This window comes from Harpia harpyja, chromosome 16 (genome assembly GCF_026419915.1).
Source record: "Harpia harpyja isolate bHarHar1 chromosome 16, bHarHar1 primary haplotype, whole genome shotgun sequence".
Classification (NCBI taxonomy): domain Eukaryota; kingdom Metazoa; phylum Chordata; class Aves; order Accipitriformes; family Accipitridae; genus Harpia; species Harpia harpyja.
Window position 1 is genome coordinate 32,963,721 of NC_068955.1, and position 24,640 is coordinate 32,988,360.

General features: G+C 46.6%; 1 protein-coding gene across 3 annotated transcripts in view; it reads right to left on the reverse strand.

The window, feature by feature from the left end:
* CCDC9B (coiled-coil domain containing 9B) overlaps positions 1-24,640 on the reverse strand; it is a 53,811-nt gene that overhangs the window by 7,712 nt on the left and 21,459 nt on the right. For 2 of the 3 annotated variants that reach the window (XM_052811306.1, XM_052811308.1), the window contains 7 exons: positions 17,491-17,565; positions 14,624-14,808; positions 13,192-13,253; positions 12,625-12,678; positions 12,064-12,169; positions 5,043-5,100; positions 3,864-4,681 (listed from right to left, as the gene is read on the reverse strand). In XM_052811306.1, the coding sequence (XP_052667266.1) occupies positions 3,896-4,681; positions 5,043-5,100; positions 12,064-12,169; positions 12,625-12,678; positions 13,192-13,253; positions 14,624-14,808; positions 17,491-17,565 (1,326 nt within the window). In that variant the 3' untranslated portion in view covers positions 3,864-3,895. The remainder of the gene's footprint in view (positions 1-3,863; positions 4,682-5,042; positions 5,101-12,063; positions 12,170-12,624; positions 12,679-13,191; positions 13,254-14,623; positions 14,809-17,490; positions 17,566-24,640) is intronic. The other variant, XM_052811307.1, reaches the window with a different exon arrangement.

The window sequence follows — 24,640 nt, forward strand, 5'->3', positions numbered from 1 at the left end:
TACCTGTTCCTTAAAGATTATACCCGAGTGGTGCAAGGAAGCACATAATTAAGGCGGTTTGCACCTGAATTCATGGTACTAGGCACAAAAGGAATAAATAAACTTTTAATTTTGCATTCTAACAAAAAAGTGCAGCTTTGTTTAATGCTTGATCTTACTTCTTTTTCAGCTTCCTGAACAATGCTCTTTTCCTGGTTCTTGCTAAACCTAGCTCTGCCCAATAATGCTGCACTTTTGATTAGATAGGCTGAAAAAGGCAGAATCATTAGCCTGCCACATGGGGTTACATTCATGAAGGGACTCCAGCAGATCTAGTGACGTTTCCCTCTAGAATGGCCACACCTATTAAATCCCTTTGTGGGCCACATGCAATGGCTTTGCTGAACGCAGGTTTCCTATGGGTTGCACTTTGGGCAATCCTTGCCCTAAAGCATCATCTGGAGTCAGCTCCAGGCAACAGGTTCAGTTCAATAAGCCAAAAAAACAAAAGAGGAAAACCCTGCCAAGGATTCAAATGCACCTCAAATGGGGGCAATCCTGTGGGATCTGGTTCCAAAGAATTGCTGTGAAATAACACTTTAGGGAGAATTACATGAAAATAAAGTAGAGCTTTGCAGCTTTTTATGCATACCGTCTAAAACTAATCTGTCTGTAGAGCACTAGGAAACAGAAGCCAAGGGAGAAGGGAAGTGACTGTTACCAGCCGGTGGTTATTTATGACTGCCATCTGTGTCATTATGCAGCCTGTCATGTTGATTTGGGAACTTCAAAGCAACAGCGGGAATAGACACGAGACCTTTTTGCTCCAAACACACTGACAACTTAACCAACTTGAGCCAAATAAGCTATTGCTTTTGTGGTTGTTGTTGTTGTCTTCGTTGCTATTTTGTTGCTCCTAGGAGCCCTGCTGTCAAGCGACACAGATGAACTGTTCTGGTTGTGCTGAGCTAGTGCTAGAGAAATCCAGGTCTTGCATTCTTTTTGTCTGCCAAGGGATGTTCTTGACAAATTGGACACAGGGAGCAGACAGTTAAAGACAGGTCCCTCTGTCTTCCTCTTGGCTCTTCTCCCCACTACAAATAAATCATGGCAGAATTCACTCTGTCTGCAAATCATCTTGTTTGGGAAAGCCAAGCCTGACAGTGTCCTGTCACTGGTGCAAAGGGAGAGGTCAAATTGCTTTGTGGTGACTTCAGCAGATAGGAGGTGACAATGATGCCCTAGAACATCACTGAAGACTAACAGCCAAGCAGCACTCATGCACTCATTCTCTAAATGCTCTTGCAGTCGATGGAATGAAAAAAAACTAAACAAAAAAAAAAACCAACCAGGAGAAACCCATTGCTGAGATGGGGGACACAGAAACTGCTGCACTGGCTCACCCTGGCACCTCCATGGGTGCCCTGCCTGCGAGAAAGTCAGAGGCTTCAGAGGAAAGTGCAAGAAACCTTCAGATGAAACAGTCACAGACCAGTGTGCTCAGAGAGGATAAGTCATTATGTCTTTGCTGTGAATTAGTGATTGGTGATCACTTTAAGGACTAAGAAGAATGAAAATGCATTGTCTCGGTGTAAGATTTGATATAGCTATGCCTATTCCTTTGATCCTAACACTGTGTTAGCACAGCCTCTTTTGGTTAAAGGCTGACTCTCCCCAAGTGACCTGCCATCCATATCTGGCACAGGGGTCCCCTGAAATCTAAAGCATCTCCTGAATTACAAGAAATATCAAAAAAGGAAAGTATCTGGCTTTAATTTGTCTGCATCAAAAGGCAGTATCTGATGCTGAGTGCATAGTTTAGGCACACCTGGAAACTCAAACTGTTTGGGAAAGAGGAAAGTGAGGCAGGAACATGCTGTCTTGTGGGGGCATAGTCAGGCAAGGGAAAATAAACACTGCAGCTAGAAAGCAGACAGATGGAAAGACAGGCAGGATGAAATGGTAGAGGGTAACTGGGAGGCCAGTTAACCCCTCATTTTCCCCTGGCATCACTACACTTGATGTTTCCCAAGCAATAAATGTTTTCAGAGAGTAATACTGGTCCCAAGTTCCAGCTTAGCCAAGCAGATACATGAGTGCTTAAGTGCAAACACCAGGTTAAATTGTCTTGTCTTCTCCAAGACATAAGGCTATGTTTATAATTAAGCATGCCATAATGAATTCAGCATGGAGTGGGGAGCCATACTGAAGCGGACACAGGGCCCTATTACCAAACCATAGGAATTTCCATTGCTGAGATGAAAATGGACTACTGTAATTTATTGTTTACTCTTAGTTGGTGTGTAATTAAAGTTATCCTGAGTCAGAAAAGTATTCATTAATTCCTTCATCCTCTACTTTGGGGGGATTTTTGGTAGATTGGAGAGGCATGGCCTGGACAGTAAACTCCCACTATGTGCATCCAGGTGTCTCTTAACATTTTCCTAAATGCTGCTGGAATTAATTTCCCTTACTTGAAGGAATTTTAGTTCAAGCACAGAACCAGCTCCTGCTAGTTCCTGGTGTTTTGTCTTTTTTAAATAGCTGTAATGCTTGCGCTTCTCCATGCCTTTTGTATAGTATTGGATTATAGTGAAAGTCTTTTTGTTAGCAGCTTAACCACTTCATCCCTAAGCTCATTTATACCTCTGGGATGAATACTAAGCAATACCCAGTGACAAGCTGCTGGGTTGGGGTCTGAAGAAAAGCCTGCTGGAATCAGGAAAAGGCACTTGGTGGGGGCGATCTGCCTGCCTAGCTTTGAGCAGCTAATTGCCTGAAGTGCCTACTTAACGGAATATAGCTGCTGCCTCTCTACTTAAAGGATAGAGCCAGGAGTATCCTGAGAGCAATTCAGGTGTTAGGCAAGCTGGATTGCATCCTGGAAGGGCTCATGTCTCTCCTTTGAAGAGAAACAAAGCCCAGATCTTAAGTTAGGTGCCTCTGTGCTCAGCCTGAGTTAGGCGGAGTGAATTGCAACCTTACTGCCTAACCTGGTGGTAGAATCACATCCTGACTTACTGGTCTGATCTAGCACCTGTGGGTATATCCTGATCCGTGTGTGACATTGCCTGGAAAAAGCATGTCTTGCAAAGGTAACTGCCAAAGAGTCCCTACACTGTCTCCTTGCTCCTTCCTCCTAATTTCTACCTTACTTTTCTGCCTGTCATACTTCGTTCTTTCTCCTGGCTTTTCTTCTGCATTTGCCTTTCTGGCAGCAACTTCTTTGCTGGAGTAAAACCTGGAGCATTGCTATGTAAGCAGATCTGGTTTTTCTCCTTTCTCTTTGGTTCCTAGGCCTTTTCAACAGGAACCATCTCACCCTTTGTACTTATACACCGCCTTGCACATTAGTGTTACCACATATATAATTCAAAGTGTAGCATTCACAGATTTTGTACCGGGAAGAGAATCCCACGTGCAGTCGACCTTCTTCAAACTACTGTCCACAAGGTGGGCCTTTATAGCTTTGCAAGTGATTTGGGAAAGCGACCACGCTGACCTCAAGTTATTCTAGTTGTGATCACCCCAGAGACAGAAATAAATTCATCCTGCTATCCTTTTTGAGGTTGTCCCTTCCCAGGAATAGTTTCAGTTTGTGCCCTAACTAACGCATGTCATCAACCAGACTCAGCAGGCCAGTTTTCTGTCCAAATTTTCCTGTCTCACTTTCCATTGTTTCTTCATCCACACCAGGGCAGGTCTTTGTGATGCACAGATTTAGACTACCTGAGGGATCCGTATCACTGTTAATGAACATTTCTGGATAGTTATCTGGTATGATGCTGTTATGGCCACAGAAAATGGAGTTGTGGACCTGTACTATTGCTGAGAGCATTAATGGGATAACAAACACACCATGGGGTGTGGGGTCAGGAACTCACCTTCTGTCTCAGGCAAGCCGGTGCAATCTTTGCTAGTTGAGAGTGTCCCCACTGTCCTTGTCCTTGCAATCCTCAGGCTGGTCCCCTTCCCTGGACTGTGATTTTGCTGTGTCCTGCTCAGACACAACAGTCTTGTCAGAGTTGGCTTTCCTTGGGGGCAAAGGCTCTCCTCTGTGTTCAGTGCCTTCAGCATCTTCACCTCCTTTCAGTGCAAGTGTCTGCCCCTGAAGGGCAGTGTTTTGGGTCACTTCCTCCCCTCTTTTTCTCACCAGCTGTCCTTGACCTGCATCCAGTCTGTCTCCTGCTGCTGTGTCCAGCTTTCCTCCGTGGCTGTTTGAAGAGTCTTCAGTAGACTCTTGTTCTGAAGCTGTGTTTTTCTCTAAGCCAGCTCCATCTAAATTCGCTCCCACAGGCAATGACAAGGTCTTCTCACTGCCATGCCTGACGGCTTGCACAATGCTTGGATGGCTGCTCTGTGAAGCAGTGCTGTTAGTGCTCTCCTTCTCCTGGGAGATGTCAGCAGTGCCAGGCTTCCCATTGGCATCTTCCCCAACGCCTTCCTTACTTGGCTTGGGCCCTGGCTCTGAGTCACCTGTGCTGGCCACAGACACCTCCATGCTGAAGCCCTTCACTCCTCTCCGCTCCTCCTTCTGGCCATTGTGGGCAGACTGGACCTTTCCACTTCGTAGTCTTTGTGATGAGGAGGCCCCATGATCTTGGAGGCTTGGCTGTTTCACCTTCTCTTCCAGCTCAGCTGTGCAGTTCTCTTCCACCCCCTCCTCACCTCTGCTCTTCCGCTTGTCCATACCAAGGCTCCTCTGAGAAAAGGAGGAGATATTTAGTTCAGTTTATTAAAATACCAGTATTTGGTATTCCTTGTCTATGATGGTTCTCAAAACTTGAGGAAAAATTGTCAGAGGCCATTAAAAGATGTAAAAGGATGTAGCTGGAGAAGAGAAGTGTTCAGGGACCAGAATAAGTGGGGTGGTTGTGCTGACAGAGGGTCAATGCAAGAAGTGAAGTTGGTCTCACATCATGCCATCTGGAGAGTGCTAACGAGGGCTACATTTACCCCAACATAGAGGTCTCCCAGCTCTGCACTGGCTGAGAGCCTCCAACTTTCCTGATAGTGCATGTTTTGAAAAAACTTAGCAGCCAGCCTTGAACTCATGAACTCACCTGGCCATCAAGGTCATCCTTCAGAAAAGACATGTCCTCGCCTTCTTTTGCATCCCATCTGTCAAGAAAAAAATAATCAGAATTTAGGCCTTCACGTTCTCACATGGCAAAGCCCCTCTCCCTGCCTGACACCTGGGTAGGAATTTCTACAAGGGCCATGCATTCCTTGTCTGAGCCCCTTGACCAGGCAACAAGAGATAAAGGTGACAGACATAACAGGTCCAGTTCCTTTTGGCACCTGCAAAGCACTCAGCCCATCTAGAGACACTCATCTGAGACCACTAAATCTTAATGAACTGGTTGTTATAATTCTAACTGTTAATGAAAACATAAAATCCAATTGCCAGAACAGACAGCTGTCGTTAGACTAAATACAGTTTACTTAGGCTGATGCCTGCCACAGTCTTGTCCTGCTTCCCTGACAGTGCCCAAGTGTCCCAGATCTCCACAATGGCAGAGGCAGACAGCGAAGGAGAAAATTGCTTTGAAGTAGCTTGGGAGATTGGAGACGTGGACACGTGCAAGCTGACTGGGAGAATGGCCATAAGGATCAGACTGAAGGTCCAGCTAGCCCAGGCTCTCTTCCCCTCTCAGCATCACTAGCAGATGCTTAGGGTAGAGTCTGGAAAGAGGGCAAATGTGTTTAACACCTCCCCAGTACCCTACCCAGCTTCCAGAAAGTGCAGCTCTGGGATTTCCTGAGCCTGAGATGGTATCTTTGTGTTGAGTCATGCTTAGCAGACAGTCTCTTCCAAGGATTTGTATAAGTGTGTTTTGACCCTGTAATAAATTTGCAGCAGATACAACATCGTGTGCCAAAGAGGGCCACAGCTTAGTTAAAGGCTGCATGACAAACTGCTTTCTTTTGCTTGTTTGAATTTGCTAGGGTGAATATAAATCTGAATTTGCCCATGCAGTGCTACTGGGCAGGGAGGGGTCTTAGTAACTCTTACCTTCTTATATGTGTGCCTGGTGAGTTATATCACGCACATGCACACTTTTTTTTTTTATATATATATATATACACACACACACACATATATATATATAGAATATACACATATTTCTCCCTGCCCCATACTCTTAAAACACAACATGTGTGAAGGTAAGTGAGATTTAATTCTTCTCTAGACAGACTCTTGCTGGGCTTACTGGCCTCTTCATTTGGAAAATTTGGGCCAAGATACAAAAAATGAAAATGCACGTTGAGGTGACTGCAGAGCCAGGCATTTCCAGAGGCAAATGTGTTACAGTGACCCTATGTGCCCTTGTGAAAATTGTGTGGGAATTACCATCACAGGCTCCACCATACAATCACACTAAGCTGCTTCACACTGCCTTTTTATCTAGCAAAGTCCTTAGGGCAGAAGTGAATTGCATTTGCAAGCACCTCAAGGCTCTCTCAGAGCATAGAGCTGGGTATGGTGTCCTTAATAAGCCAGAGGGCGAAGCAGCTTGGAGCAGTCCTACAGGGCTTAGAGACAGACCGAGCACCCAAACCACAGCCAGTGAGGTCTTGTCCTGAATACAAGGTAGGTCCCCACCACTGGCTGTGCCAGCTCAAACCACAAAAAGGCCCCTTTTCTTGGAAGCAGCCCCCACCACTGGGGTTGTATTTTCAGCGGTGCCCTGCAAAAGCTCTGAAAGTCAGGCTGTATGGGTAGAGCTCATCAAACATAGTCAACCATGTTAAATTTCAGCATGGGCTGCCCTCATGATCAATTCCCTTCTGCACTCAGCATTGATGCTGGTGGGACCGATGACTGCTTTGCCCAGACAGATACCTAAACAGAGGAATGACTTGCTGACTGCAGGTTTCTGCCTCTCCCTGCTCTGTCTACTCTACCACTGCATGGCTCCTGCAGACCCAGCCCAGAACAGACCACCCCCACAGGTCTAAAGATAGCCTAAACTAGCTAGACAGAAATTTTGAAATATTCAGCATCTCCACCTGACATGTTCTTCCTCCCCCTCACTACCGCTAACACACCAGTGTGTGTTATTAATCACTAACATGCAATGAAAATACTCAGCACATTCCCTAGCATGGCTAGTGCTATCCATGATAGATGCTCATTTGGGAACTTGGCTCCAAATTCTTTATGGGGTAAGGTGCTGCTGGAAGTCATGACCAGATGCTCCAAATGGGTCTTACCACTGCTCTTGTGTTGCTTGGACTTAAATGAGAGAGGAGTCTCTAAGTGATAAAGTGCAGATATGAGTGAAGGTAAATAATATTCAGCACTCCAAAGGCTCCCTGAGCTGAGGTTTGAAATGAGAGGAAAAGCTTCAGGAATGGCTCTTCCCAAAGAGAAGCAGTGGAGCAAAGGATGCTCTTCCAGCTTCAGAGACAAGATTACATGACCAGAGAGTCACAGGATCCCTTCTAGATCAACAGAGGACGCAGAAGATGCAGTGAAGAGGAGATAAGAAAAACAAAAGTCCATGAAGTGAGATGGATGGGCAAAAGGCAAGCTATTCTAAAGTGATTCTGGCAGGATGGAGCAATTGGATGGTGCTGAGGGAGGTGTCTGTGCTGCAGCAGAAAAATGTTTGGCTTCTTCATTTCCCCTGATTTTCCCAGGTCCACAGGTAAAGACGAGGACTTTATGGCATGATTCCATGTTCCAGCTACTCACATCAGTACTGTTTAAGATACTTCTTTGTAGTTTTAAATGAACCATGATTTTCCATCCTAGTAGCTGATAAATATGAAGTACAGCAAACAAGAATGGGAAAAAAAAAAAAAATCGAGACACCTTCTAGCCCCATTTCTAATGGAGGATGTTCAGGGAGGAGTACAATGTATTGTTTCACTGTGACATAAGAAGAGAAAAAATAAAAAGAACAAGAATAAAGAATGTGTCCGTGGAGAAAATGGTATATAAGATTTTATAATTTAATCAGCAAGAGAATTTAGGCATCTAAACAGGATTCTAGCACCAGCCATTTTGGGGCCTTAAAGCCTTTAAACGGATATGAATAATAATCTGATTGAACCCAGCAGCCCTAGAGAAGTTAGATGCATGAAAAAGCCTCCAAGACTCTGCACTGGAGGCACAAACTCGTACTGGAAAACATACCTTCTCAGTTTGTTGTGAGAAAAGAAACAGGCTGTGAAAGCCCATGACAAGCCAGGCATCCTCTCTGCAACATATCCTCTGGGCCCCCCAACAGAAGGTGCTAAACCTCGCTGTGTAATCTGGCTAGCTGACCTTCCCCTCTCCCCAGATAATGAACACATCCCAGAAACAATTGTCACTTTGAACTGGTTGACATTGCTGGTATGCTTTGACCCTGATGTGCTTCAAGCAGGCATGTCCGAGGCACAAGGGATCTTAAGTCTGCTGGACCCACTGCATAAATCTCCTGCTAAAGGGAGGGGTGGTGAGAAAAGCAAGGGAATAATACTATATTATTACAGCAGGTAGAAGTGCTGATACCCAGGTATAGGCCTACTCAGTTTGAAATGATGCCAGCTGTCCCAGCCGCTGGCAGAGAGGAGGCTGCCTTCAGTGACCTATCCAAGTTCTGGAGCAGAAAAGGCAAGCAGAGACCACTGCAGGAAGACACTCTGAGGGCCGCTAATGAGGGGCAGCTCAATGAGGTGTCGTCAAACAGCAGTCCAAGCTGGCCAGTCAGAGGCTGAGGCAGTCTGTACAAAACATTAAATCCCAGCCCAACATTATTTCTTTGAGTTTCTGCCATAAGACAGCTAGCCAAGGCATTCCTCCTGGGCATGGCTGAGAGCTCAGCATAGAAGGAAAAAGAAATGGCTTAAGACCCTGTTATGATTTCTGGAAACTAGTCAGCACTCCTTGGGGCATAAGTCAACCTTTGCCAAGGAGGAGGAGAGATGGAGATAGGGGAGTGGGCAGGCCTTCATCCCATCCCCTGGGTCTGACCAGGGCAGAGATGGAGCCCGAGGCAGGATCTGAGCGCAGGCGTTTGACCCATGGGCCGTGGCACGGAGGCATCAGATCATAGTGTGATCCATCCATCTGCTCTGCCTATAAAAGGGAAGCAACAAACTCTGTCCATTCCAAGAAGCTGCTCAAAGCCAACACTGCTCTTTCATTTACAGTCTACTCACAGCACATATTTAATCAGCCATATGCATCTAAGTTGTACAGCTAAAATGTCCACAGAGCAGAAAAGAATGACTGCATTAGGATTAAACTTTAAGATTAAACACTGGAAAGCATGAGGTTGATCATCTAACATCTAGGTATCTAACATCACCGTTATTTTCTGAAGACTTTCCTTATATTTTGCTGCTTGGGAGGAAGGACAGGGGTGGGCCACATCTGGATGAGCTAACTCGCTGATCCCATGCCTTATACACCTGATCCTCCCTGAAGGGTCCCAAGACACATCCCAGCTCTCATAGTGAGACAAGGTGGGCATGGCCAACAGTTGAAGACGTGACCAGAATAAACCAGCCAGGGAAACCTCCTCTGCGCCTTCCCACCTCCCCAGGTCCTGAAGTGCAGGAAAACAAAAGAGTCTGGTAGGAAGGAGAGAGAAAGGAAGACAATGATCTTTGCAGTGGGTATAACTCACATTCCCAGCAAACACTAACGTAAACCACGAATTGCTTGTTCTGTGCAATTTCTTCCAGCCCTTGGGAGCACTGAACATCTCTCCCGCAATGAGACACAATCTGCTCTGCAGCAATAAGGTGTCCCATGAACCCTTCTCAAAGCAGAGGAGATGGCACTAGATGTGTATTTTAAGGGAACAGATGGATCAAAGTCCAAAGGAAAGGTATCTCAGGAAACAGTGTTCTCTGATTAGCTTGGAGGAGACTTAGACAACTGATAATAAATGATCCATTTAAGTTCAGAGGGAAGTAGAGACAGCAATGCTGCATCAGTAGACTTCCCCCTGAATCCAGTTTAGCCCAAAACTGGTGTGTGATTTTTAGGAAAGCTGTATTCCATAAGAAGTGCTATCTTTTAGAAAGGATGATGACCTAAAGTCAGGTCATTTGTGGCTGTTTAAAATCTTATAACCAGTGTGGGGGTAGCAGTGTCTGCCCAACAGCTACCTGTGCTTTAACTTCCTATATACAGTATCAGGTGGATATATTTTCCCTTTCTGTTTCTCTCCTCCAGTGCAGCTGTTGAAGTAATTCTTGTGAATAAATTTTCTTTCTATGTCTCTCTCTGTCCATCTCCCTGTCCCCACTTTTTAGTTCTTCCCTCACTGCCTTGTAGCCTGTCCCTTTTTAAATTTTATTCTTATCTCCCTCTGTCCAGCTCCCTGTACCTGTTTTTCAGTTCCTCCCTCCCTGCCCTGTAGCCCGTCACTTTTAAAATTCTATTTCTGCCTCTCCCTCTGGCCAGCTCCCTGTCCTTCTTTTTATTACCACAAATAACCAATTTTAGTGGCAAACCTCAGAAGCAGAACCATGCTTACTCCTGAGGGTAGTTGTTGAGGTCTGTGAGTTTGGCCCTGATGGGTTGGCATCTTCAGGAGGGGCAGAACTGCATGTAATCACTGCATAGTTTCTGAACAGCAACATTCAGCCTGCAGTCTGAAGCCTTCTAAGGTATTTACATAAAGTAACAACATAAAGCAAAACTTTGCATGCCCATCCTGCACATCCTCTGGGAACTGCTGTAATTCCCTGATGCTGCAGTCAGCGGCTAGGGGAGAGGAAGCATAAGCACAGCTCATCAGCTTTTCTTTCCCAAGTACATTTTATTGGGATGGAGCTGAAGAATGGAAAGGGGGGGAATGTAACTTACAAACAAAGCTAACTTGATTATTTGCATGCTGTTGATCCTATTCTTCATTAATTTATCAGAATTAAATTTAATTTTAAAAAGTGTGATTAACTAACAGGGCTTAGGAAGACAGAAGATAACCCATCTTTATGCTCTAAGTAGATTCCCAGTCCACAGCATAACTAGCTGAGAGTTATGGCTGCTCAAGTGCATTTCCTCAAAGCAGAGCAGCTGAAAATGAAAGCAACATTATAAGATCTTCAGGCTTAATACAGTGCCAGGCTCTGCATATTAGACCTACTACTGTCCTGACACAGCAGAATCCTGCACACACAGACCCTGCCTAACACTATTCATTTCAGACAAGTAACAGCAAGCAGCAGATGACCTCCAACTAACTAAATTCTTCTGGGAAATGCTGAGTAAACCTATGAAGCATGTATCTGTTTAACTGCATGGTCATAACTGACCTTGATGGTTGAAGAATGCTAATTTTAAATGCTGCCGGAATGGTTTTGTATCTGGATAAATGAAGAGGCTTGGGGTAGGTAATCAACTCTTCATCCTTTTGTTACCTGCTAAAGGGCATGGCAGTGCTGCAAAGATGATCACTGTTATTAAACCATCAGTGTGGCTCCAGGAAACTGGAGACTGCACTGAAATTTAATTACGGAGAGCAGCGGGGGGGGGGCCCTGGGAGGATGTGGGCGAACCTGTAAAATGCACTTAGTTTTGCTGATATTCTGAAATTACTTCTGTGCAAATTACTATATTGGTGTGTGCTGCCCACAGCTGGCAGGAGCAGGCCACTTCCCTCCTCACCAGGTCAGGGATCTTTAAGAAGAGTTGTTTAAGAAGACAAGACATCTGTACTACAGTATCAGTCCTAATTACTATTGGTTCAGTTGGGAACTATCTTTGGAGGCTGCTCCTTTGTATCAGCAGCACCTGGAAGTCAGATAAGATGTGTTCAAAAGCTTGCCGGGGCATGTGCCAGTGCTACCCAAATCTGGTCACAGAGTAACCTTGACCCCCCTGGGCTGTTCTGCACAGAGTCGTTGCAGTGCAGTCAGTATAGTGATGATGCACCCCACAAGTACACCCACAAACCCCACAAAGTGAAATCCTGCCAGACATGGTCCCAGCCAACCTGAACTCATCTGAACAGCTGCCATTGTGGAACAATATCTTTTTTTTTTGTCTGTCCCTCTTCACAATTAGGCAAGGAATGAGACCTGGACATGCATATCACAACCAACAGTTCACAGCGCTGCTGCCAGCCTCCTTACCTTCTGGCTCTGCCGGTCAGTCTGTCCTTTCCTTTGGCTCGGCTGCTCACAGCAGGTACTGCTTTCGGACCAGGATCGCTCACATTCACTCCATGCTGTCCTCCACCTAGAAGACAGGTTGGAAATGCCATGCAAGAGCAGGCAGAACCAGTTGATGGACCACTGAAGGGGCCAACATCCTTGTATCACTGGGAAGTACCTCTGGAGGGGGAAGCCTCTGAAGCTGTATGCGTACTATACATATATTTTCTAAAGTAATAAATACAAATTAAGAATTTAGGAGTGTTTCTCCTGCATTTTTTATTCCAAATTCCAATTATAACTTTAAATCTTATTCCTTGGATACAGTCTTCCTTGTGCTGTTCTTGGAAGAATTGTTCTTGTTCTCCCTTGCCACACAGCACAGACCATACCACACAGCTATGAGAGCAGCCACATGGTATGTTCCCAAAGGGCACTCCAAATCTGCTAGAGTGCCTGGAAAGAACTCTCTCCATGAGGGCATGTGAGAAGTGCTGACATTTAGTGGGGTGATGCAACCAAGTTGTGTGGTTTACTCACCTCTCCCATTGGGAGGAAAGGACCTGTGCTGGAATTTCCTTGCGTTTCTTCCCCCTGAAAGGACAAAGCAAAGCATGCATGAAAGTCAGTGAGGTTCTGTAATGGACGTGCAGCAGAAAGCCTGACGTTCAAATAGGGTGTCACAAGGGAAAGCTTTGTTCTGCCAGTCCATCTCCTGAGAAACAGGAGTCATGATGGACTTATGCTAGTAAAGAAGCCAGCATGTGCCACAGGGATCAGAGATGATGTGCTCTGGAATAGGATTGCCTCTCAAACCAGTGTTTGGGAAAGGAGGCAGCGCTGAACCTCCGTATTGTGTCGTACAAGGTTACAGAAGCCACTGCTCTCCCTGGGAAGGTAAAAAGCACTAGCACCCAGACGCTCAAATCCCATCCCCTGAGCACTCTGCAAAGCAGAGAGGGCTGAGACCCCAACACTGCGCTCAGAGGCGTTTGCCCAGGAAAGCAGAGTTTCACAACTGACAGCCACGACAGCTGCTGTGGCACTGGGATTCGCACGATCAGCATTCACTAGCGTCAGGACAGAGTCTAGGTGTCCCTTGCCAACCTTTCTTATTGCTGGGATTATCCAAGGCTGGCTCCCCATCCTTAACAAAGTCCTCTTCAAACCTGCAGGTTAAAAACAGGCATTGTCAGACCTGACCGTTCTCCTCCAGTGTGCAAAAGCGTGGGCAGGAGACCTCGAGACGATGCAGGCTCCAGCCTTCGGCCCTTCTGCACCTGCCCACTGGCAAATATGTGCAGGTTTATCGGGAGGAGCTGAAACTGCATGCACTAATCACGAGAAATGAGGCTGTGAGGCAATTCTACCCCAAAGGAGAACCTCTAAAACCTTTACATCAGTACTCATATATATATTTAATTCTATGAACATCCATGAAGCCTATAGATGCCTGTAGTGTAGCTGTTCCACACTCGAATGCAGCTTCCCAAGCTTCCAAACGCAATCTGAAGTAGCTTCAGGACTTGTCATCTGAGATCAGACTTGTTTGGTTGGTTTCTAATCCTGCTTGTTTTGTTTTACGGCTTTTCTCTTAAAAATTGATATACAGGAGAACGGTAGGGCTCAGAGCTGTCTTGCCAGCAACACTCAGCACCCACTTAAGTCAATTCACCTCTAATTATTTGGGTCTCAGTGACTGAAAATCTATGTATTTGGTCCCATCCCTCAGCCAAAAGATTGTACCACCTATCTTCCCTGTACAATCTATCAGCAAACCTATGTAACATTCCCTAATTCCACACCCTGTCAAAACCTTATCCTACTGCAGGTGCCAAGTCATCCTCCAAAGCTTTCTAGCTGGTGTGACCTAGTTGAACAAGCACAGTTAGAGGGAAAGTGTTTAAAGCAGGGAAGTGTCAGACCCTATTAAGAGCTCTGCCATACTGGTGTCCCCAGCATTTCCTCCATATCATATAGGCAGCCTTTTGAAGTGATCCCCTTGCACCACAGTGCCTGAACAGGCTCAGTGTATGAGGTGTGGAGGATTTAGGCATGTTGGCCTGTCCTGTGACTGAAAAGGAGAAACAAGCAGGGCAGTGAGAAAACCTGTGGACTAGCAATGCGAGTTTGTCCATCCCTGTTTCTAGAAGAGGACCTGCACCCTCCTGCCATTGGATTTGTCCATGCAGAGATGGAGAGGATCCTCCAGATGTAGACTGAGTGTTGATTCATGCTCCCCTCCCTCCCATAGTCCCAAGTCCTGGTGGGACCAAAGCAGGCAATCTTTGTCAGCACACAGTATCTCCTATCAGGGTAGGAGACCTCATGTCAGAAAGAAAATATGAGAATCACTCTGATATCTGGTCCCACTGATATTCATGGTCAGGAGGAGAAAGAGACAGCAATGTGAATTTGGTCAGGGAGAGGCACATGACAGCATGGGATTAGATCAGCAATAAATATCTGCACAAGATCTCATCACTGGCTTTAGATGGCCTGCTGCAGACAAATCACCCCAGGACACTGGAGGACCTACATGTGCTCTGACTTCTCCACATCCCAAGCCCGCCGCCACTCGCCCTTCGCGTTCTTGTGACGTGCCAGTCGCTCCAGGTCAATCTGATCTCGCTCCTTCTTCCAGCGTATGTACTCCGAGCGTTCCCGTCCAGTCATGGGGAAACTCAGGTCTCCAGGGCTCTTCTGGACTGACTTTCCACTGTCCTAGAGGAGGCAAAAGAGCTTCTTGTTAACAAAAATGTCTGAAACAGCTTCATTCAGTGTACTTTGTACTGTCACCACCAGAAATGCTCAGTAATATTTGAAAACAACTCGGAGCAAGGTCAGTTTCTCTCTCTAAAGTGATGTGCACACAGAAGGGGTCTGCTTTACCTAAATATATTTATATTTATAAATTTTTATATTTAGCCTAAATATACTGGTCCCAGGGCTAGTTGACTTTACAGAGAGGAAAACTGAGGCAGGAAGAAGTTACATGGCTTGCTTGGAGTCACATTGTAAATCCATAGCCAAATCAGAAAAAGCAACCATTCCCTCTCAGGGATGTTCAACAATGATAACGATAATTTGTGGCAACATATTTCTGAAAAGTTGTTCCACTTCATCCAGACTACACGAATAGTGTTACATTTTGAAGGATTAAAATCGCTTCCACCTAAACCCCTGGATTTTGCCATCCTGTTGCTTAATGAGATGGGGCTTCACTGCCATTTCCCTAACCTGAATCACAATGTTTCTCTGGCTCTTGTAGTGATATCTAACCTCCTGATCCATGAAGCAGCTGCCATAAGATGTAGTTTTTCATTCTAGTTCTTCAATACCTGATTACAAACTTTTAAAGCATGCCACTGTAATTCTGTGTGCAAATGGTCACAGGATTGATTCACCCCATTTGTACTTGCAGTCACTTTAACTGCAGGCATAAATTAGACAGTGGTTTTCACCTACTGTGTTCCTACTCACCTGAAGGTTTTAGAACAAAACCTCCTCAATTTTTCCTGGAAGAGGCACTTTGCTAAGGTTTACTTATGGCATATAGTTAGTTCCTGGAGTGCTCACCATGTCTCCCAACTGAGTTTGAGAGGTTGAACTCTCATAGAAGATGCACCAGGCTGATGAATCCCCCCACCTGAAGACTGAGACATTTAAATCAAAGTTATGCCTATGAAATCCTTCACACTGACAGGGCCGAGAAGGAAGACAGCCTTCTGTGACCACCAGACATCCACAGGAGCCCACAGTCACAGGGCTGGGGACAACCCTGTGACCAGGGCATGCAGTACTACAAGTGCCAAGAGCAGCATTCTCGGAGCAAAGGGGCTCTTCACCTTCATTGCTTTCAGTCTCTTGGTTTATCACTCCTCCTCATGATAGACTAGTTAAGGGCTGCCACTGTGCAAAAATTCAAAGCTTCATGAAAAGATAGTTCAGAGCTGATGGAGCACATGAAGGGGGGGAGGGGTAACCCAGCTGTCAGGTTAATGGATGTGGTGGAAACAGGAGCCAACTGGCCATGGTGTGTTGTCAAGCAACACTGCGTAGCGAATAGCTTAGTGCAGAGCTGAGTCCTGGGGTGCTAATTACCAGTGGATAATTCATCACTTCATACACGTGCCCTTCCATGCCAGCCACCCTCACCCTTTTCCCAAACAGGAATTAAATCCTCAGCGTTGCACTGCTGATAAAAGCAGAGCAGCAGGGAAGGAGTGACTGAAAGCCCTGTTACCAAGGAGACCCACCTGTGTGGGCTGGAGATGGGGTGGCAGTAATTGCTCCTCCATTCATTAGCTGGCAGGAGCTGGGGGACCTGAGACTGCATCCCCAAGAAGGGAGAGATGAGGTCCACAGAAAGGCAAGGCACACCAGGGCAAAGCAAGGGCAAGCAGTGCTCCCTGGGTTGGGGCACAGGCCTGGAGATGCTCCCTACAGCTTCCAGCTCCACAGCACAGTAAGGCACAGAGGGTTCTGCCGTGATGGACCCTGATGTGCCCACAGAGGAGAAGCATGCAAGAACTGAGCAGCACGCAGCCTGTGAGAGCAGGGTTCAACTTCCAGAGCTGGAGGATAAGGGAAGTGCCCTACATCTTACCTTGACCATTAGTAAAGGGGAAGCCAAAAGTGAGGGAAAGACTGAGACTGGTGCCCATGCTCTCTCATGGGTAGATGCAGAGATGGCTGTGGGGCCCGCAGAGCGGGGGGGGGCTAATCCCTGACCAGGGGCTCACCTCAGTTGCAGCATAGCTGTGGTTAGCGAGACCACAAGGCTATCATGCTCCCCTTTTCTGCTGGGGGAGGGGGGGTGTCAGCTGGAATTAATGTTTGAGAGCCCATCTGTGTCCTCCTAATGAATCACATTGAGGTGGGGCTTTTCAATTTGTGCTCCATTAATTAAGAGCATCTGCAGGCTCAGGGGAGCCAGCATGTCCTCCAGGGTTTGTATTAAACAGTCAGTGGGAAGGCCTGTGTTTTAATTTACCTCCATCCCACTCAGCTTCTGCTGAAGTGAGGAGCTGTAGCTAATACGACCTGAGCCTTTCAACCCACAAGCAAACGGTTTTGGGAGAGAAACCAGCTAGGGCTGTGCTGCCACATGGGTGAGCACGTTACCCTTCGTAACATCCCTGCTGCTGTGCTAGGGCCTTAAGCAGCCATGACAAGGTGTGAAGGGCACGTCCCCTGTCACCTCTTTCCAGCACTGCTTTGCTTCAGGTGTGTTAGCTGCTCAGCAAAGTTTTGGATGACGAGGGATGAACAGTGGGGACCACATCAGAGCACGTTGTTGCTTCGTTCAGGACTGAGGCAACTCTTACTGGTGGGGAGGCATGTCCTACTGGTTTCCTCTTCCAAGACAAGGGTCCCCCCTAAGGGACGCAGGGTCCCGCTCACCTTCCGGCTGTGCTCACTTTCTGGGCCTCTGTCACTGTCTGATCGCCTCTTCTCTGCTGTTCTCCTCTCCTCTGCCTGCAAGAGCACAGACACAAGAATTAATTCAAGGATTAAGCAAGGACTCCTGGCAGGGGAGTCAGTGCCTGACCCTGTGCCCACCAGAACATGTAAGAACTGCCCAGAAAAGGTCAGCAAATGAGAAGATTGGTTTCTGGGGCCCTGAATCAAACTGATGTGGAAAAAAAGAAGTCAGAAAGTAAGGGTTGTACGAGAAAAGCAAGAAAAAGGCATGCATTCCCACGGGTCCCTTCTCCTCCCAAGCTAGATGCAGAGAGGTGTCCTGCATGGTCCCATTTCTTTCCAAGGCAGAGCAAATTTCAGGTACCTTTTCAGATTTGGGCCAAAGACTCAGCTTATGATTCAACTGTATGAGAGCTGGGAGCCCATCTAAGATGAAGCTAAAAGCCAGCATGGTAAAGTTGGGAGTGATTTTTGTCCGTGTCAAACACGGTGCCCTTCTACCAGGGTCCATCCCTGCTTCCACCGGCTTTAGCCATACTGCCACCAGATTGGCAAGCTCTGCTCTAGTGTTGATATCCCCCTGCCTGGCAGGAGGTGAAAATTAGCCCCTCCGGCTTAATGAACTACAGACACTAAACATGAGGCATGCTATGGGCCAGGCAGTTCTCTGCCCCTATGTGGGACTGATAATACAGACACAGCTATGTCAGAAGCCAGGGTGGGATCACAGTCTTAGCAAAATAATCTGCAGAGCATAAATATCTTTCAAGAAAGGCTTTCTGGTTAGATTAGTATTGTTAGGGTGCCACTGGGAGGGCTGCTCGCTATTGCATGTGCCGGGCAGCTGAGGGCAGGGTACCAGCTTGCCCCCCACACTGCTGAGCCCCTCAGGGCAGGGGGTCAGTGCTTGCTCGGGGCTCTGCCCTGGGGTGGCCACACGCCTCGGCGAGCGGCTCCCACTCCCACCCGGACGCTGCCACAGCACAATTCGCAGCACAGCGGCTGCCATGTGGTACAGCATTTATCACAGCTGCCTCCCCCTGTTTTGTAACTGTACATGGCAGCCCTGGGGCTGCCTCGCACAAATGCTGCCAGGAGCGGAGAGGCCCCGGCATGCTGCAGCCCAGAGGGTCCCCTTGTACCCAGTGGAGCTGAGGCATCCCCAAATTCCCCTCCCTGCTGAACTGCTACAGGGCCAGGGAGTGTGTGGGGCTGAGATTATCATCCTGCCATTTTGCACCGCCAAGCAAAACTGAAACAAAGTCACAGCACAAACTGCCAGGTCAGCCTTTCGAGAAAGTGTCAGTGCAGTGAGGTCCAACCCAGGCTGGAAACAGGACTTTTATTCCAGTCATTTGCCAGCCCCAGGTTTAGCCCAGCATTACGGGACTGCATACTGGAAACTTGGGATACCAGTTTCAATACCTGTCGGCTCTGCCCAGCCTCCTAAGGCAACTCATCCCCGCTGCAGCCTGTTCCCATGTACCCGGTGGGATTGTGCACGGAGCGAGCTGGGGGCAGTCTTTTTGGGGATTGTCTGTATGTGCTAAATCTGAGGCAGGTGGGAAGTGTGACCATATAGCCAGTGCTCATGGACATTGCACTTAGTGCACGACAGCTTCACTGGTCTGACTGGTATGAAGCTGGGGTAGCTCCAGTACAGGTGGAAGCTTGTGTAAACAGATCCATGGAAATAATGAGGAAGATGTTAGCTATATTGTCCTAGGACTTCTCAGCAAAGATTTGGGAAAAAATGCAGAGGGGTCTGTGCTCAGAGAAGCCACCCCTCACCATATCCTGGCCTGCTGCAAAACAGGCCAGGATATGGTGAAAGATGATACTGGGTATTTATTTCAAAAGGTTGCTGCAAAAACTTACATAACCAAAAATGCTCTCACCAGGCTCAAAGTCAACTGCTTGTGCAGCCCCATTTGAAGAACCTAATAGCGAAGAATCTAATGAGTCTCTGCAGCCCCAAACTGAGACCTTGCATTTATAGAGAGATTAGAACGGCAGAAACCTGGAAACTTTGCTTATTTGGGGAGGCTGGCTGGGGAGCAGGGTGTATATGGATGTTTAGCATTTAAAGCAGCTGTAAAAAACCCTCACCATTTTAGAAAGAATACAAAGGAGCCGGCTGCTGCAGAAGAGCTGGAGCCCCTCCATCCCTGGGGGAAACCTTGTGTGGGAGGAGAGGCAGGAGAGAAGGAGCACTGACACCTCAGAAATGTCAAAGAGCTCATAATTGATGGGGAAACTGAGGCAGGGAGCTGCATGGGTGTGCTTATTGTTTCATCTGAGTCTGCATATTTCTCATGCAAGCTCATTCAAAGATTGATTCAGTTTGGACCCTTTACAATGCCTAACTGTGTCCCTGAAGATGGGAACCGGAAAGCCAGAGCATCCGCACAGCCGGAGCACTGAGCCAGCATGTGCGTAAGCTGTGGGGGGAGCAGTGTGCCTCTGTCTGTCTGCAGCTCAGCACAGCTTGACTTCAGCCCTCTCTCTGCCAAGGAGCAGCGAAGAACGAGCCTGCGCCTAGGAAATGTGTTGGGACAGCCCAGCTTAGGGACCACGCTGCAGCTCGCGTGACACAGGAGAAGATGCAGCTCCTGCATGGCTGACCAGCACTGGAGACCTGCATCCCGGAGGCTCTCTCGTTTTGGGTGCTAGCTCTTCGGTGCACACTACAAATTGCTTTGGCACAGGGACACTGTACAACTCTCCATCCTTTTACATCCCTCACTCAAAGCCAGGCTGCCTTTTTCCTTAGTCTGTTTCTATTTTTGGTTCTCAAAGGGCACTGTGGAAAATAGAGAGGACCAAAAAAATCTAGTTCTCTTCTACCGTGAAAGCAGGTCTAACTGTGCAGTTAAGGGAACATGGTTAGCTTTGATTTTGCACTTGCTCAGGAGCAGATTTTCGCATTAGTTCTGTGCTGCCCCAGAGCTGCCGTTAGCCTGTTATGACACACCCAGGCCATGGGGAAGCAAAACATGTTTTTCTCCTCCTTCCTTCTCTCCGCCCCCAAAATTATGAAATACGACAATGACATTATCATCTCATAGTTTAACTGTTCCTGCACAACAGGGGAAGAGATGTGAGGAAGGAACAAAAACCTAAAGTAGACAGAGAAGATTACGTTTGTTCATCCTGAGATTTATGGAAGGATTTCTCAATTTCTCAGCCACAGAATGGTCCGGGGTGGGGCAGAGCCTGCTCCTAACCAGGATACGGCCCTGGGATCCCAAATGCTTTCTGCTGCTGGGTTTGTCTGACCTTCAGACATATATATATCCAGCTAATGTTAATGTGCAATGGCGACAATGCTGATGCCATTATCCAGCCATGTTAACCATTGTTTTGTACTAACAGTTCTCCAAACCAAAAGGTTTGAGGGGCTTCGATGTCTCTGGGCTACTTCAGGACTTCTTATTTTAAAAAGTAAGCACCAACAGATGTTAAATTAGCCTTTTGGTACCCACTTCTTCAGGCACATGTCGGCACCAGAACTGGTATTTCTTCTACAGGAGGAGAGTTTTGCGAGAGCTTAGAGCCGGTTTTCCAGTGCTTGGCTCCCCCACTGGGCAGGATTTTTGAAACTAGTACATGAGAGGTTATTTTTTTCTAACTCTTTTGAAAAACCTGCCTACTAATTGTGCCGCCTGAAGGGAGCTAAAGACTTTTCAGCCACCCTTTCTGCCTATCCTCCCCTCCCATCTGCAATGTAAAAGCAAGTGTTTCTCCTGCCACAGGTTTGGTTCCTCTCCTATGCAAGCACGGGAGTCAGACTCATCTGTGTACACCCCTGAAAGCAGCTTTTGTGTCTCTTGATTACAAACAGTCACTTCTGATATACCATCCTGGGAAACTCTGTTAATAAAAGCACAGTTTAAAAGCCCTGAAGCCCTATCAACTGTCCATTTAAAAGATTATTTGTAACCTGCTGATTAACCATTGTGTTCCACTGGTCCTGGGTTGCTGGCTCACAGCTCTAATGTGTTAATGATCCTGAAACACTGCCAGAGCATGGAGTGACTTTTTAGGAACACTGGTGCTAAATATTAGGCATTATCCCTGGCCCTACTTGCAGGGAGAGCCCTGATGCAGATTTAGGGGCAGCCAGGCAGAGGTGGGAAGAAAGGTCCCAGATGTGGCACCTCCAAGCTAGCAGAAGCACTGGAGGCCATGAAGTTGCATCAGTAGAGTAATGTGCTCAGGCTAATTCATTCTGCAAGGAGACAGGATAATTTGGTCCCCCCAGCCCTCTGTGCTAACAGAGAGTGAAAGACTCTTTCACTGGGTAGGAAAAAACAGGCTTCAGGATGGCAGGGTAATATAAGGCACTGGGGTTGTCTCAGAAAAGAAAATCATGAGAACAGCTTTCTTTTTCTTGCATTTCCTCTTTGGCAGCTTCTGCCACAGCTGTGCGCTGCCAGCTGCGATGCGGTCTGGGACTGACAATGTGGTGCTAGCTAGAAGCATCAAGGGTAGCAAGAATGGGAGTCTTTTTTTTTTTTTCTTTTTATTGAATTTCATCGTGAATAAAAATAGAGAAAAATGTGGGATAATGAGGATGCCCATTAAATGTTTTAATAGGATAAATCTGGCAAGTGCAGAGAGGAGGAGGCAAATTTGACAGTGGCCAGGCTACAGGATGTTACCAAAGGGAGAGTGACACATGTGATCTGCTCTCCTAGGCACCAGAGAGGCCTCTGTGACAGGGAGGACACAAATAACCCAGAATGAGCAGGGAACCAGCTGCGGCATGAGGCGAAAAACCCCAAAGGATGGACCATGCTGAGGTAATAAGGGATGCTGAAAGCTAATCCTTGAATTGGGGGTCTCAGTTCAGGTCCTAAGATACAGCTATTTGGATGACAACACTGATACCCCATCAGGCTCTCCCAGTAGCTCATCAATTTGGGGATGAAAATGAAGTTTCTTTTTTGTATTGACAGCTAATTAAAGGATAGAAAACAAAAAGTGGCAAGAAAATGCCAGTTTCCATGGTAGAAGATTAGCAGGGATGTGCCACTGGAACATGTGCTGCTCAACATGCTCATAAATGGTCTGGAAAAGGAGCTGAATAGAGAGATGACAGTTTGCTGATGACACTAAATCATCCAGAGCAAAGAATGTAATTTGCCAGGAAAGAGCTGCAAAAGATCTCTTGACATTGAATGCCTGCATCATAAAATTACAGATGAAATTCAATATCAATAATACAAAATAACTCACATGGAGAAAAATGCCCCTTCTTATATATATACACACAGTAATGAAGCCTGAACTATGATTAACACTCAGGAATGAAATTTTGTTGTTATTGTGACTAGTTCTCTGAAAATGTTAGCTCAATTATTTAGAAAAAAAAGCAAAGAAAATGCAAAGTTGTTAGGAGAAGAATAGAGAACAAGCCAGAAACATTGTTATTTCACTGAGTACATCCACAAGAGCCCACAGCTTGAATACCATGTACAGTTCTGGTCCTCTTGTATTAAAAGAATATAGTAAAAATAACAAAGGCACAAACAAGCACAATGAGAGTGATCAAAAATACAGAACTACTTCCTCACCAGACATGTCTAAATAGGGTCAGTCTCTTAAGCCTGCAGGAGAGATGGCTAAAGGGAGATGTGAAATGGGTCGATAAAATCGTTTGTGCTTTGGGAAAGTGAACAGGGGATGATCTATGCACTGCTTCCCGTGACGCAGAAGCATCAAATGGAGTTATCAAGTAACAAGTCTGAAAAAAAAGAAGGGAGGCATGTTTCAACACAGCACGTCACTTAACATTGCAGCTCCTGGCTCAAGATGTGTGTGGGATAAAGTTTAGATGGACTCAAAAAAAAAAAAAAAAAAAGATTAGAATTCAGACAACAAAAAGCCTGTCAAGGAGAAAGATGCTGTTCTTGGCAGAGGAGGCCCCTAACTTGGGGGCTGGCAAGTATAGGAGGGGAGGGATGACTGCAGGTTTCCCTGCTCTTCTGCTCTTTCCCTGATGCTGGCTGCTGCTACAAAAACTTAGTGTTCGTGCAAACACTGCTGCACAAACAACTAACACTCCTATTAGTGCACGGCCCACACTGGGCAGGTCCCAGCTCTGCTGCAGTGCTGGAGTGGCTTGGGGTTGCCGAGCCCACCAGGGCAGGTTTCCCTGTTTACCAGCTGGTTCCCTGTTTACCAGCTTTCCTGAAGTGATGCAGCGCTGAGCCACTCAGCATCACTCACATGGTTATCATCACCATAGCCAGGAAGGCAGAGGCATGCTATAACCCTGTTCATGTGGGGGGAACTGAAGCCCAGGGCTGCCAGGGTTTGTGGATGCTGTGATTCACCAGTGCTGGTGGGATTCGGCTTCCATTTCCAAAATGAATTGCTGTATTCAACACCCCTGTGACACACATTGAGTCCTGCAGGCTAAAATTATTTAATACAGCATTTTATGCATTTTGGTATTACTAACTCTGATCTGCTTTCTGCACTGCAGTGTTCCAGTGCCTCTTGGAGAAACACATTGCTCTGAGGCACAGCACGTGAGAGAGACTTGCCTGATTACAATTTTTCAAGCGCTATCACTACTAGTAAAAAAGAAGCAGTTGTTTAAAACACTAATCCTTAACGCGGCTTAGGAACAGCTGAAGTGACAGGGTGGGCCAGACCAAATCTCCCTTGACTCAACCAGCCCAAGCTGGCATGATGTGTGGGATGCCAACGTGACCTGTCACTTCAGGCCCTATCTGCTTCTGTCACTGATCCTGGGAAAAGGTTGACCAAGTGCGGATGGAAGAAAGTAGCTTGCAGAAGTGACCGTGAAATTCAACCATTTAACTCTCTTACAGCCACATCTTTTTGTCACGTTGTAAGGTGCCTGTGTGCTGAGAGCTGGTTTTTGTCCTGGCTGTTGTAGCTGTTATCTGAAGTTACACAATTAAAATGGCACTATGAAGCTATCTATCTTCACTAACTAGGGATGGAGCAGGGCCTGATCAGTCTAGTGAAGTCACCAGGAACAAGGAAATCTCCTGAGCTCAGCTGGACTCTGAAACATATCCAGCTGGTAACAGGTATTGGATACTAGAGTTTCAAACACTTTTATATCTTTTTCTAAATTATAAGAGGAATC